Here is a 13,428-nt window from a genome sequence, read left to right as displayed (position 1 = left end):
TATCAAATATGTTTCAAGTCATTATTCCATCTAGTTATTACTCTTAATTATGCTCAACTCATCCCGTTTTGGCCAGTGGAAACTTTTCAAGTTATCTCTTGAGTCCTTTTAACACAATTCTAGTTGTTTTTCCTTGCTTCCTTGTGTTTTACTCTGAAAAAAAAAAAAAAAAAAAACAACAAAAAACTGTTCCAGGCTAATTGTGTATATTGTTTTGCTCCTAGAGAAATGGCTGGTTGCTTTTAGTGGGAAATTATAGTAAAAGACCGCATTCTAGGGGTAAAAGGTGCATTCTGATTTTTCATGCCTAACAATGCTCTACTGTACTGTAGTACTTTAATAGTACTATAATTTAACCATTCTTCTATTATCCATTTTGTTTTGCTCTTATAAAAAATGATATTAATGTTATGATAAGATACTTTAGATGTATTAAATCTATTAGTTATTTTCTTCTTGATTTCTGTCATCTGTATCACTGTTAGGAATTATAAAGGTAACTTTTAAAGACTAATGTTGGTAAAATGTGTATTGTTTTTTAGGTAACTTTTAAAGACTAATGTTGGTAAAATTTATAGTGTTTTTTTACCTCATTATTTCTTTTAAGCCTCACAGCAACCCTCTGGTGTAAGAATTATCTTTCTCCCTTAGACGTGAGGCAAGTAAGCCTGAGAAAGGAGGCAGGAGTTACCCAGAGTTAAAGTTAGGAAGTAGAAGAGCCTGGGCCCTCTTACTCCAAATAGTGTACTTTTCGTCTCTAAAAACAAATGAGAATTGGAGTGGCTTAAGGAAGAATCCACAAATATTGATGAAGATCGGGATGTCTTATATTGAGTGGATGGATCTCCATTTGGTTGGTTGGCTGTCACTCTTCATTTCAATACTAGAAAAAAAAAAGCAGTGTCAAAAAATTATTTTGGAATAGATCTATTGAAAGGCATATTTTCTGGATAGCAGTGTAGTCTGTATATTACTGTATGTCCTTGAACTCTTTTATTACAATCTGAGACAAGGTAAGTACAGAAATTAAAAATAAATATTTAGAACCATTTTTAGCAATGTGGTAGTGCTGTGACACCTAAGTATATGGCCGGTGGACTTGTCTTTCTGAGCACAGTGCGTGCAAGGGTTGTTGAACTTGTGTCCTTGTGTTGTGAGTCTCATGTAGTATGAGCCGCATACTGGTTACACATAGTAGGACCACATAGCGATCCATAAAAAATGGGAGATTAAAAAAAAAAGTTAGTTCTTCACTGCGGATAGCCTGAGATACACCTCTCTAGGTAGCAAGTGGCACTTATTAGCCTTGGCAGGAACTGCATGGTGCATGGGCAGCCCTTTGGAGCAGTTGAGCCCAGGGAAGGACCTCGGACTCTAACCCTCTCTTGTCTTCCAGGTGGTGTGCCTGTACCAGACTCTGGGCAACCCCCTCAGCAAGCTCACCACACTCAACAGCATGCACTCCCACTTCATCTTGTCCGATGATGGGACTGTGGGCAAGTATGGAAATGAGATGAATCTCAGGAGGAACCTGGAAAAGTACCTCTCTCTACAGAAAATACATAGCCGTGAGTACCACAGAGGCTCAGCCACCAGGGCCTGGCTGGGGCGCTGCTATGGAGAAAGGCACTCCTTTGTCATCCATATGGAGTGGAGAGGTCCAAGCTGGTCTCTGCCTAAATTAACACGAGTGAACCCACAGCCAGAAGAAAGCAGGATGTGAGGTGGTGCGGACTTGTGGATGGCAGGAGAGGGGAAGAAGTCTTGGAGACAGCATAGTCAGGAGAGGACTGGAACAGTGGAGACTTTAGCAGAGCCTCCAGCATACTGTAGGGTTGGGTAGGTGGAGGATGGTTGGGTAGTGGGAGTATTGTTACCAGAATGGGAATGACTAAAGACCAGTAACTAGACTGGACTGAGAAGAGTGGGGGTATGAATTTGATCATCAGGGAGGATGGCATTTCATATGTGGTGATGTCCCCTAGACAGGGAAGGGTTAAAAGCAAACAGAGCTTTTAGAAATAGGGACCTTTGCATACTTTGGCTATTGTTGATAGTGCTGCTATAAACATTGGGGTGCATGTGCCCCTTAGAATCAGCATTTTTGTATCCTTTGGATAAATACTGAGTAGATCCCAAATGTCCATTGACTGATGAATGGATAAAGAAGATGTGGTATATATATATATATATATATATATATATATATATATATATATACACACATATATATATATATGTGTGTATACACACACACACACACACACACACACACACACACACACACACACAATGGGATATTACTCAGTGATCAAAAGCATGGAATCTTGCCATTTGCAACAACAACGTGGATGGAACTAGAGTGTATTATGCTAAGTGAAGTAAGTCGGTCAGAGAAAGATAAATAAATACCATATGATTTCACTCATATGTGGAATTTAAGAAACTAAACAGATGAATATAGGGAAAGGGAAGGAAAAATAAGATACAAACAGAGAGGGAGGCAAACCATAAGAGATTCTTAAATACACAGAACAAACTGAGGGTTGCTGGTAGGGTGTTGGATGGGGAGATGGGCTAAATGGGTGATGGGCATTAAGGAGGGCACTTGTTGGGATGAGCACTGGGTGATACATGGAAGTTATGAAGCACTGAGTTCTACTCCTGAAACCATAATTATACGATATGTTAACTAACTTGGATTTAAATAAAATTTTTAAAAATGGGTGTAACAAGTAAACAACAATGATAGGGACCTTTGAAGGTATCAGTGTTGTGTCATGCTTCCAAGGATGCTTTGAGATGGCCATTTTGGTAGTGTTTAAAAACAAAATTCAACTGAGTAAATTTAAAGATCTTATTGGCCTTATTCAGTGATTCATCGGTTGGACAGCATCCCATCTAGCAGGTAGAAAGGAATTCCAAGGAGCTGGACAGAATGGAAGACTTTTATAGGCAAAAGTTGGTGTGGCAAGGGAGTTATTCTAACAAGGATGGATTGTTCTGGGCAAGGTCACTTTCCTTAGAGGGAAGGTGGGGTGGGTGTGGGGGTCCTACCAGGCCAATTACCTCCCTAGTGCCAACTATGTAATTCCAGAATGACTGGTTAAAGGTTACATTCCTGGGAGAAGCTGCAACTGCAATTAGGTATTAAATCTTCATTTGTTGATTTGGAGCTTAGCACAAGGGACTCCATTTTGGGCCTGTTGTCTCTTTTTTAATAGTATCTATAGGAAGGAGAAGAAAGGAAAGGGTCAGAATCAGCAAACATCCTTGGGTGGAGAGGTTGAAAGGTAGGTGCTGCCTGGAGAAATGGAGACTTTTCATCCAAGGCAGTAGAAAGTGGGCCTCTGTCTCTTTCCATGAGTTGAATCTTTCACAAAATACTCTCACCCTTGAGGAAGAAGACCAGAGAGCAAAGGCCCTTGGGAGGCTCAAGTCCTCTTCAACCTTCGACTTTTGGTTGGAAACTCTAAATGTCCTCCCAAAGTTCTGTCATCTACTGCCTGTGACCTTGGCTGATGGAGTTTACGTCTGTTAAACTGTTTTCTTTTTTTTTAGTTAATTTATTTTGAGAGAGAGAGAAAGAGAGAGCGAGCATGAGTAGGGGAGGGGCAGAGAGAGGGAGAGCGAGAATACCAAGCAGGCTCCGTGCTGTCTTGCGGAACCTGATGCAGGGCTTAATCTCACAACCCTGAGATCATGACCGGAGCTGAAATCATAAGTTGGATACTTAGCCATTTGAGCCACCCAGGTGCCCTTAAACTGTGTTCTTAATATAAAAGGGAAGGAACTGTCTGCCTCTACCTTTTGTTGTGAGAATTGAGATAATGTATGTTTGATGTGCCTAGAATAGTGTTGGCTGTATAGTATGCCCTTAATAAATGTCTGTTTTTAACTTTCCTTTTATTCCTCTTTGATACAGGTAATCTCCTTGTTGGGGTGGGGTTCTGTGTGGGAGGGACGCTGGGAACTGTTGCCAGTCACTTTGTGCTTAGTGTGAATGAAACTTGGAGGCTCATTTAAGTCAGGAAGTGGGGAGAGAGGGTCAGGTCCTCTGCAGAGTAGATGTGGGTGGGGGGAAAGAAGACCCATAGAGGAGATGACAGGTCAGAGACTGGCCCTGAAGAACAGTTCCTGCAGGGAGGGTTCCTTTTGGGGTCACAAATATCAATTCCCTGAAATGTCCTGTTGCCTCTCTTGATCTATGCTCACCATAGAAATTGCTCAGGGGGTTCCTACAGCATCATAATGTGTGCCCCAGGAGAGCAAAGTCTTGTCTTTCTTATTCTGATCCATTTGTGGATGAATGCATACAACCTGAAGCTTACATATGGGGTCAAGGAACATTTCTGTTTTCAAAGGTCTTGAAACTTAGGATTTATTTGGAGAGTTTCACTGCGTATAGAGAAAGAATGTGGAGTCCATTTCAGTGGATTGGTAACATTTATTATTCTAAGGGAAACCAATATGAAGGAGCAAAAACAGTAAGCCACCTACACACACACACACATACACACGCACACGCACACACACACACACTCACAGGAAAGGAAGGAAGGAGAGAAGGAAGGAAGAAGAGAGAAGAAGGGGAAGAAAAAGGATTAATGAAGGAAGGAAGGGAGGGAGGGAGGAAGACAAAAAATCAAAGTCTCCAACAGACCCAAAATTCTTATGTATCAAAGCTGATTTTCATACCCATCATGTTCACTACTTCCTACCATATTTGTATTGCTTAAAAAGAGATTTATTTGGATGGAATAATACTTACATATTTTGCTGATTTCTTTTATTTCTTTTCAGCTGGACTTCTTAGAGTCCCTGGCAAACCCTTGATCCTGGCCAAGAGTACTTACAAAAAATCCAAAAAATAAAAAACAAAAAACCAAAAAAACCTGACATCATAAAGTTGCTCTAGGAATTCCTGGATTCAGCCATTTGAAACGTGGCCAGTGTCAGTTCCTAAGCCTCCGAGGATAGAAAGCATAGGATCAGATGCCTTTGTGTCTCTTCATAGTCCAACTCTCAATGGAATAGCATGCTTTCCTGGAATGTCCATTCCAGGAGCTTTTAATTTGGAGGCATGATATTGTATTCTTGCCTAACTCTGGGATCCAAGAATAGAGGCAGCTCTCTAGTGAGATTTCTCAGCAAGAACATGACAATTTTTTTCTTTTTTTAACAAGTTGAATTAGCATCAGTGAGATCCTTTTGGTAGGAAGCAATCATAAATATTTTTATTTTTGTGGGAAATAGTTATTGCTTCAAGAAAGATATACCCAGTAGAAATTGAATTCCCTCTTTCCCCTTGTTGATTTTTTTTCCTGATGATAAAAGTACTATATATTCTCATATTCAGATAAAGCAAAGATAGCACATGAGAAAAGGAAGGGTTTTCCATATTCTCACAATAAAAACCTCACCATTGTCAACTTTATCATATATATACTTTTAGAAATATTCTACACACACACCCAGAGCAACATTTTTTAAACACACACTAGATTCATATAATATACATGCTTTTCAACTTGGATGCATTTCTACATCAATAAGGATAGCTTAGGGGCACCTGGGTGGCTCAGTTGGTTAAGCATCTGACTTCGGCTCAGGTCATGATCTCACTGTCTGTGAGTTCGAGCCCCACATTGGGCTCTGTGCAGACAGCTTGGAACCTGGACCCTGCTTCGGGTTCTGTGTCACCCTCTTTCTCTGCCCCTCCCCTGCTCGTGCTCTGTCTCTCTGTCTCTCTCAAAAATAAACATTAAAAGAAATTAGAATAGCTTAGCACATCTTTAATGGCTGTATCGTGTTTCATTATATAGGATATAAGAGATGCTCTCACAAAAGTTTTTTCCATAGATTTCAATAATTCATGATTAATGGTTCTTTATTTTTTTAATTTTACTCATGTTTATTTATTTTGGAGAGAGGGAGAGAGAGAGAGAGAGAGAGAGAGAGAGAGAGAGAGAGAGAAAGAGTATGAGTGGGGGAGAGGCAGAGAGAGAGGGAGACACAGACTCTGAAGCAGGCTCCAGGCTCTGAGCTGTCAGCACAGAGCCCGGCGTGGGGCTTAAACTCATGAACTGTGAGATCATGACCTGAGCCAAAGTCGGACGCTCAACGGACTGAGCCACCCAGGCGCCCCCATGATTAATGGTTCTTTTTCAACATTTCCCCAAATCCTCCCCTCCCTTCTTCATTAATAATAGTTTGATGTGTACCCTTCCAGAGTTTCTGGTCATATATATGTAGAGATATATGGATATATACTTATAGACATATATATCATACAAGCATATATATAATGCAAACATATATAAAATATATATTCATGTATGTGGTTTTAAAACTATAAAAAGGATTGTACTATATACATCATTCTGTAACTGTTTTTCACTTAATATCTTCTCACAAAGAATGACTGCACTGTCTTTGTTTCTTTCTTTTTTTTTTTTTTTGGTCTTCCTTCCTTTAATAAAAAATAAAATAGTATATCCTAGTGATAAGAAATTTTAACAGTGGAATACATTTAAAGAATAAAATATGTTGAAATATAAAAGTCTTTGAGAGTTACCCATCCCATCTTGTACTTAGAAATAATCATCATTAGAAGTTGATTGACCTGGCAAATTTTGATCTTTTTTGGAGGTGAGTGATAGATACATTGGGATCCATTATATTTCTGGGTTTTTTTCAAGATATGTTTGAAGTTTCCACAATGAGAAGTTGAAATTTCTTGAAGACTACTTAAAAAAATTATTTTTTAAATTAGGGGCGCCTGGGTGGCTCAGTTGGTTAAGCATCTGACTTCAGTTCAGGTCATGATCTCATGGTTTGTGAGTTTGAGCCCTACATCAGGCTTGTTGCCGACAGTGAGGAACCTGATTGGGATTCTCTCTCTCTGCCCCTCCCTTGCTCTCTATGTCTCTTAAAATAAAAAAAACTTAAAAAGTTTTTTTTTGTTTTTTTTTTTGTTTTTTTTTTTGTAATTAGTGAAAACCTTTAGGTACCTTTTTAACGGGGGAAAGCTTGAAGATGCTCTCACCACATTTAAGTGACTTTATTGACAGTCCAAGCTTCTGGCTTGGTCTTGAACTAAGCAAGCCTGGGTGAGTCCAGGAAGAAAGAGGGGTGAGTGTAAGTAAAAGGTTTATGTGGTAATTGAAAGACTGGTGTCGGGGAAAGGAAAATGGATGCCTGGCCAAGATAGGAGTTCTTTGTAACAGTTTGGTGTTGCCTGTCATCTGAAACAGGTTCAAGACAAGGCGTGCCCGTGGTGGGGCTGGTGGTGGAAGGAGGTCCCAATGTCATCCTCGCGGTGTGGGAGACTGTGAAAGACAAAGACCCGGTGGTGGTGTGTGAAGGCACAGGCAGGGCGGCCGACCTCCTGGCCTTCACCCACAAACATTTAGCAGACGAAGGGTGAGTTGCTGACTCCTCAGTTTTTAAGCCACGGTGACTGCTGTTTATTCCTCCGTTTTAGTTCTTTAAGCTCTGCTTTTCTGTGGGCCAGATATCCTTGGGGGCAGAGGCTGAGACTGGAATTAACTTTCCAGTGATTTTTTTGTGTATTAATTAATGCCAAAATGCTCTCCCCTGATGCAAGTTGCTCTTTTTTTAGCTCAAGAATGGTCCTGCCTCTATCAGGGGCTCTTGAACCCTGTCTGAGCTTCAAGGGAAAAAGCATCCCGGTGGGGGTGGGGGTGGGGGGTGTTGTTGAGAGAGGAGACGCTCCTGCAGTTGGCCTTGATAGCTGAGAAAACCCTATGGTGACTGAGGAGACCAGTGCTGGCCCCCCGATCACCTTCAGATTCATTTGCCATTAGTAAAAATAGCAGGAATTGGGGGAAATCGGCATCCTGGCATTTATATAACATGTTATATTTATTTGAGGCTTTAACTCTTTAGCCTTTTCAAATAAAAAGGTAGTTTTTCTCTAGCCATGCCTATATCCGGTGTGATTTTTCCAATTTCAAAAGCATTATATTTCTTCTGTGTAAGTAACTATAATGCCTATGAACTAAATGTTGGCCCCACCAGTTTACGCAGTAAATGTGCATTCACTGCTTATGGTATAAATGCTCTGACGACCCTTTCCTTACACTCCCTCTCTCCCCTCAGCCCCTAGCCTCTACTTCTACGCTTTGACCCTGTTCTTATTCTTTCCCGTGTGTCTCTTTCCTAAATGTGTGCTTCTTAAACCTTCTGGAGTGTCGGATTCTTTGAGATATGATGCCTGCAGTTTCTGGCGATGCACAGTCCCCTGGAAATCTGTCAGCTCGAGAACCTTGTCCTGGAGTGCATTCTTTCCAGGATCATGGCAGATCTGTTCACGCTCACTTTCAAATTCAGCCTCTCCAGGTGCCCTGCTTCCTTTTGCTTCCTCCTCATTTGCTCTCACAGCAGAAGCATCTCCAGAAACGTTTTCAGTCGGATGGGACAGACAAGGGTTCCTGCACTGAAGTGTTTGGCTCGTTCTCTTCTCTGTGTTGTGCCAAGGCATTACCATTTCTCTCTCTTCCCAGGACCCTACGTCCTCAGGTAAAGGAGGAGATCATCTGCATGATTCAGAGCACTTTCAACTTTAGTCTTAAGCAGTCCAAGCACCTTTTTCAAATTCTCATGGAGTGTATGGTGCACAGGGATTCCGTGAGTATGATGAGTTGATAACTTTACCAACTTTAAAACTGGTAATTTGCATCATTTGTAATATTTGTTTCCAAAACTTTTATTTTTTTTATCGTTTATTTATTTTTGAGAGAGCGTGCATGTGTGTACGTGAGTGAGCAGGTTGGGGAGGGGCAGAGAGAGAGAGGCAGAAAGAATTTGAAGCAGGTTCCATGCTGTCAGCACACAGCCTGACTCAGGACTCGAACCCACAAACCATGAGATCATGACCTGAACTGAAGTCGGATGCTCATCTGATCGAGCCACCCAGGCACCCCTCCGCAACATTTAAAACTAAGGGTTTTTTTGGGGCGCCTGGGTGGCTCAGTCGGTTGAGCGGCCGACTTCGGCTCAGGTCATGATCTCGCGGTCCGTGAGTTCGAGCCCCGCATCGGGCTCTGTGCTGACAGCTCAGAGCCTGGAGCCTGTTTCGGACTCTGTGTCTCCCTCTCTCTGACCCTCCCCGTTCATGCTCTGTCTCTCTCTGTCTCAAAAATAAATAAACGCTAAAAAAAATTTAAAACTAAGGGTTTTTTTTTCTTTTTTTAAGATTTTATTTTAATATTTATTTTTTTAAGTAATCTCTACACTTAGTGTGGGGCTCAAACTCATGGCCCCAAGATCAAGAGTCACATGCTCTTCCAACTGAGCCAGCAAAGTGCCCCCAAAATAAGGAGTTTTTAATTTTACTTTGATTGTATATAGATCTGGAGAACTTCACCCTTATTTGAGTCAACTTGGCTTTTTACTCCCTGCCCTCCCCACCTCCCTACAATGCTTCACATTTCAGACTGCACTTGGGAGAAAAACCAACATGTCAGTGTTACGGAAGAGTGAGCACATTTAGTGATGATCACACATAAATATTTTCAGAGGGTAAAAGCATGTGTTCTCTCCTGGCTTAGGTGACTGCATCATAACATCCTAGTAAATCATGTAGGAGATCTTTGGGGATGTACTGAACAATGGGAAATGTGGGAATTTACTCTGGGCCAGAAAATGGAGACCACAAACTATGGACTGTAAACATAATATAGACTCGTGAAAAGATTTTCGTGTTTTAGGGTACTTTGATCAAGATTTTTATCAATGACTTAGACGATATAAAGCCAACAGGTATAGTAAACATGCAAATATGTCATGATTCACAGTGATCTTTCCACAATTCAAAAGTTAGGCCAAATCATACAAGATTTTAGTAATATTTAAGCACCTGGCCTCAGACAAACAAATTGAACAAATTCAGGCTGGACAAAGCATGGATAAACATATGTGAAAAACACTTTTAAAGGTGTCAGTTGACCTAATAGCCACAAACATAACAACCATGAGTGAATGCAATATGGCAGTGACTGTTTATTCCAATTTCAGAGATGCCAAAGCTAAAACCTAGAGAATTTAGGTGATTTGCCCAGAGTCAGCAGTTATAGAATGATAGAACTGAAATGGGGCTCAGAGTTGAAATTTTGTGTGTGGCCTACTACATTTGATATCTCCCACAGTACTCAGTAAGGAAAGGACACCTTAAAGAGATCACCCTTCTATTTGTGTCTTCCTGTCATCAAAGAGAGTAACAAACAGCGTAACGATCAAAGAGGAGGCAAGAGTAGTCAGCGATGGGTTTGCACATCTTAGGAATTAGGTCTTCGACCCCTGCATAATTGAGAGTTGATTTTATTCATGCACATAAAGGGGCTGTTAGTTGGAGGGAATTGTGGAAGCATCTGAATTGTGGAAGCATTGTTATTCTATCTTTACAGGACCTTAGAGATTATTTAGTGGGTTCCTCTCACCTTGTAGATGAGAAACCTGAGGTTCAGTGGCCTGTAGATATTTCCCTCAAACTCACTAGTTGGTGGCATTTCTGGGCTTGCCAGACTTGGCTCTTTTTTTTCCAAACAGTTCCCTTTACTATATAAAATATATTTGCATTTAGAAAGCTTGAGATACATTCCTTAACAGCAACCAGCCTTTTATAATCATAAATAAAATCCTTATTTGTCTTAAAAAAATCAGTCTCATGTCCGGATGCATTGGACATTGACATTGTGAAGACTGGCTGTGCCCATCCATTGTAGTTACTCACTGGGTGCATTGTAACTGCCTCACTTATTTTATGAAAAATCCTTGAGGATTCACTTCTCATGAAAAAAGCAAAAATTTTAGTTTCTCAGGCTACGTGAACAGAAGGATGTCATATGGTATCGCTTCAAAAGGAATGATTTTTTTTTTTTTTTTTTTTTCGCATTAGGAATTGACACCGAGGGGCTCCTGGGTGGCTCGGTTGGTTAAGTGTCTGACTTTGGCTCAGGTCATGATCTCACAGTTCATGGGTTTGAGCCCCACATTGGGCTCTGTGTTGATGGCTCAGAGCCTGGACTCTGCTTCAGATTCTGTCTCTCCCTCTGTCTCTGCCCCTCCCCTGCTTGCACTCTGTCTTTCTCTCTCTCTCAAAAATAAATAAACATTAAAAAAAAATTTTTTTTAAAGGAATTGACACTGAGTTTCTTTTCATTATAGTGTATCCATAGTAAATTTAGTGTAGTCATGTTTTTTCATGTGTTTCCTGTAGGATACATGGAATTTTTACGTTTTTTTTTTCCCTTGAGCTTCCACAATTCTCTATTACCCTATTTAAAAAGTTTTCTATGAGTAAAAAGGGAAAGTAACAAATCAAGGAGATTAACCCTATGTGGTTTTTTACATTAATGTTTTGCTCAAGTCATTAGCTCTAGAATGCATTTTGTGGGTACTTTTTGAAACCATTTCTTTATGAGTTCCCAAAATGTGTGGCTTTCTGTGTTTCAACTGCTATAGATGACGATATTTGATGCTGATTCTGAGGAGTCACCAGACCTTGATTTAGTAATCCTAACGGCTCTGCTAAAAGGTGAGTGTCTGACGAGGGTTACATGTCTTCCTCGTTTCCTCTTCTCACGTTCCGTGGAACTCAGTGTTTTTTTATGTGGATATTTTAAATAGGATCTATGCTTATTCCCTTCTTTACCCTAGGCACAAATTTAGCAGCATCAGAACAATTAAATCTGGCAATGGCTTGGGACAGAATGGACATTGCCAAGAAACATATCCTAACTTATGGACAACATTGGAAGGTATAGTGAGAATGAAGTTATTTGGGAAAAATATTTGGCTTGTAAGGGAGGGACAAAAAAAAAAAAAATGGAGGAGAGAAAGATTGGTTTGGGAGGGGTGTGGAGGTAGCATTGCAATAGCTGGGTCCCCAGGATACCGGAGACATTTTTCTCATCAACTTTGTCCCCCTAAAAACATGTCTTTCCCCCTCAGGCTCTGCAGCCTGATTGAAACTGGCAAACCAAGTTGGGAGAAAGAAAGAATGGAAGCATATTTTATTTATTTTTTCTATGGCTAGATTTTTATATTGTGATTTCAAACTTGAAGTTTTCCTTATTTTTGAATTAAAATGTACTCACAATAGAAATAAGTGAAAACAGCGAAAAAGTGAAAGAAGAAAGATTATCCATAGTGCTAATGATAATCACTATTAACATTTCGTTTTTAAGACTTGCAGTTGTGACCATACCATTGGTATATTATTTTTCAGTCAAACTAATACATGCACATTATTTAAAACATTTTTTTCTTTTTTGAGAGAGAGAGGGAGGAGGGAGAGCACGTGAGGGAGAATGTGCTCACGTGTGCATGAGCAGGGGAGGGTCAGAAAGAGAAGGAGAGAGAGAGGGAGCCCCAAGCAGGCTCTACACTGTCGGCACAAAGCCCAGTGCGGGGCTTGATCCTGCCAACAGTGAGATCATGACCTGAGCCAAAATCAAGAGTCAGACGCGTAACTACCTGAGCTACCCAGGTGCCCCATTTTTAAAACATCTAATGGTACTAAAAGGCACTAAAACAATAACAACAACAAACAACAACAACAAGAAACACAGTAGTTCTTTGGCCTGCTGCCCAGGAGACCCAAGTATTTTTGACGTTTTTTGATTGTACTGATATTTCAAAATCTCCATATTTCTAAATAACAAATCATATTGCTCTTTTCTGATTCATCTATTTTAGAGACCTCTCAACATTTCTCTCTGTGGTGCTGTCCTCACTGCTACAATCTGGACTGGTTGCCTGCTGTTCCTGGTTCTGGGCTGTCGTGCTGGAATCTACCTTCATCATAGTGGAGATTCCCTTTGCCTCTCTCCTGTAGCGGAGCACCTGTTCTCTGTATCCTGTGCCTTCCTCTTGTTGGGCTTGCTGCTTTATTTTAATGGGGTGCATCCTTCAGTAGCTTTCTGAGAAAGGGAACATGGGAGAGAAACATTTTGAGAACTCACATGTTTGGAGATATTTTAATTAAAGACCAGAACTCATTTTGAATGCTTAGCTTCCAGCATTCAACATTGCTATTGAGAATAAAAATCTTTCTGTTTTCTGCTCCTTTGTCACCATTTCATTTCCTCTCTGGAAGTTCAAAAAAATATCTTTCTAGTGTTTTCCGATTTCACAATGATGCGTGCTGCTGTGAGTCTGGATATCCATAATGCTGGGCAGATGCTTTCAACTTAGCAATCACATGTTTCCATGCTGGGGAATTTGCTTCCTGTTTTTTCTGGGTTCTCCTTCTGGAATTCATAGCATTTAAATGTTGGACCTATGGACTGCTCCTCTAATCTTATCTTTTCCCTTTTATCTTCTATATCTTTCCTTTGCTAGATTTCCTCAATTTTCCTTTTCATGCCTTATGTGGAGCTTTTTGTTTCTGGTAGCATACTA

The 13,428-nt window shown here is 40.5% G+C and overlaps 1 protein-coding gene across 2 annotated transcripts in view; it reads left to right on the top strand.

Moving 5' to 3' along the window:
- LOC123593813 (transient receptor potential cation channel subfamily M member 6-like) overlaps positions 1-13,092 on the top strand; it is a 57,334-nt gene extending 44,242 nt beyond the window's left edge. The window contains exons 7-12 of one of the 2 annotated variants that reach the window (XM_045470336.1): positions 1,397-1,568; positions 7,257-7,425; positions 8,529-8,652; positions 11,488-11,560; positions 11,683-11,783; positions 12,724-13,092. In XM_045470336.1, the coding sequence (XP_045326292.1) occupies positions 1,397-1,568; positions 7,257-7,425; positions 8,529-8,652; positions 11,488-11,560; positions 11,683-11,783; positions 12,724-12,951 (867 nt within the window). In that variant the 3' untranslated portion in view covers positions 12,952-13,092. Of the gene's footprint in view, positions 1-1,396; positions 1,569-7,256; positions 7,430-8,528; positions 8,653-11,487; positions 11,561-11,682; positions 11,784-12,723 lie in introns of those variants that run through there. The other variant, XM_045470337.1, reaches the window with a different exon arrangement.
- The last annotated feature ends 336 nt before the right edge of the window (positions 13,093-13,428 follow it).

The sequence above is a fragment of the Leopardus geoffroyi genome, chromosome D4, assembly GCF_018350155.1.
Source record: "Leopardus geoffroyi isolate Oge1 chromosome D4, O.geoffroyi_Oge1_pat1.0, whole genome shotgun sequence".
Lineage (NCBI taxonomy): Eukaryota > Metazoa > Chordata > Mammalia > Carnivora > Felidae > Leopardus > Leopardus geoffroyi.
The sequence above is the reverse complement of the archived record's forward strand: the minus strand, read 5'-3'. Positions and strand labels throughout refer to the sequence as shown.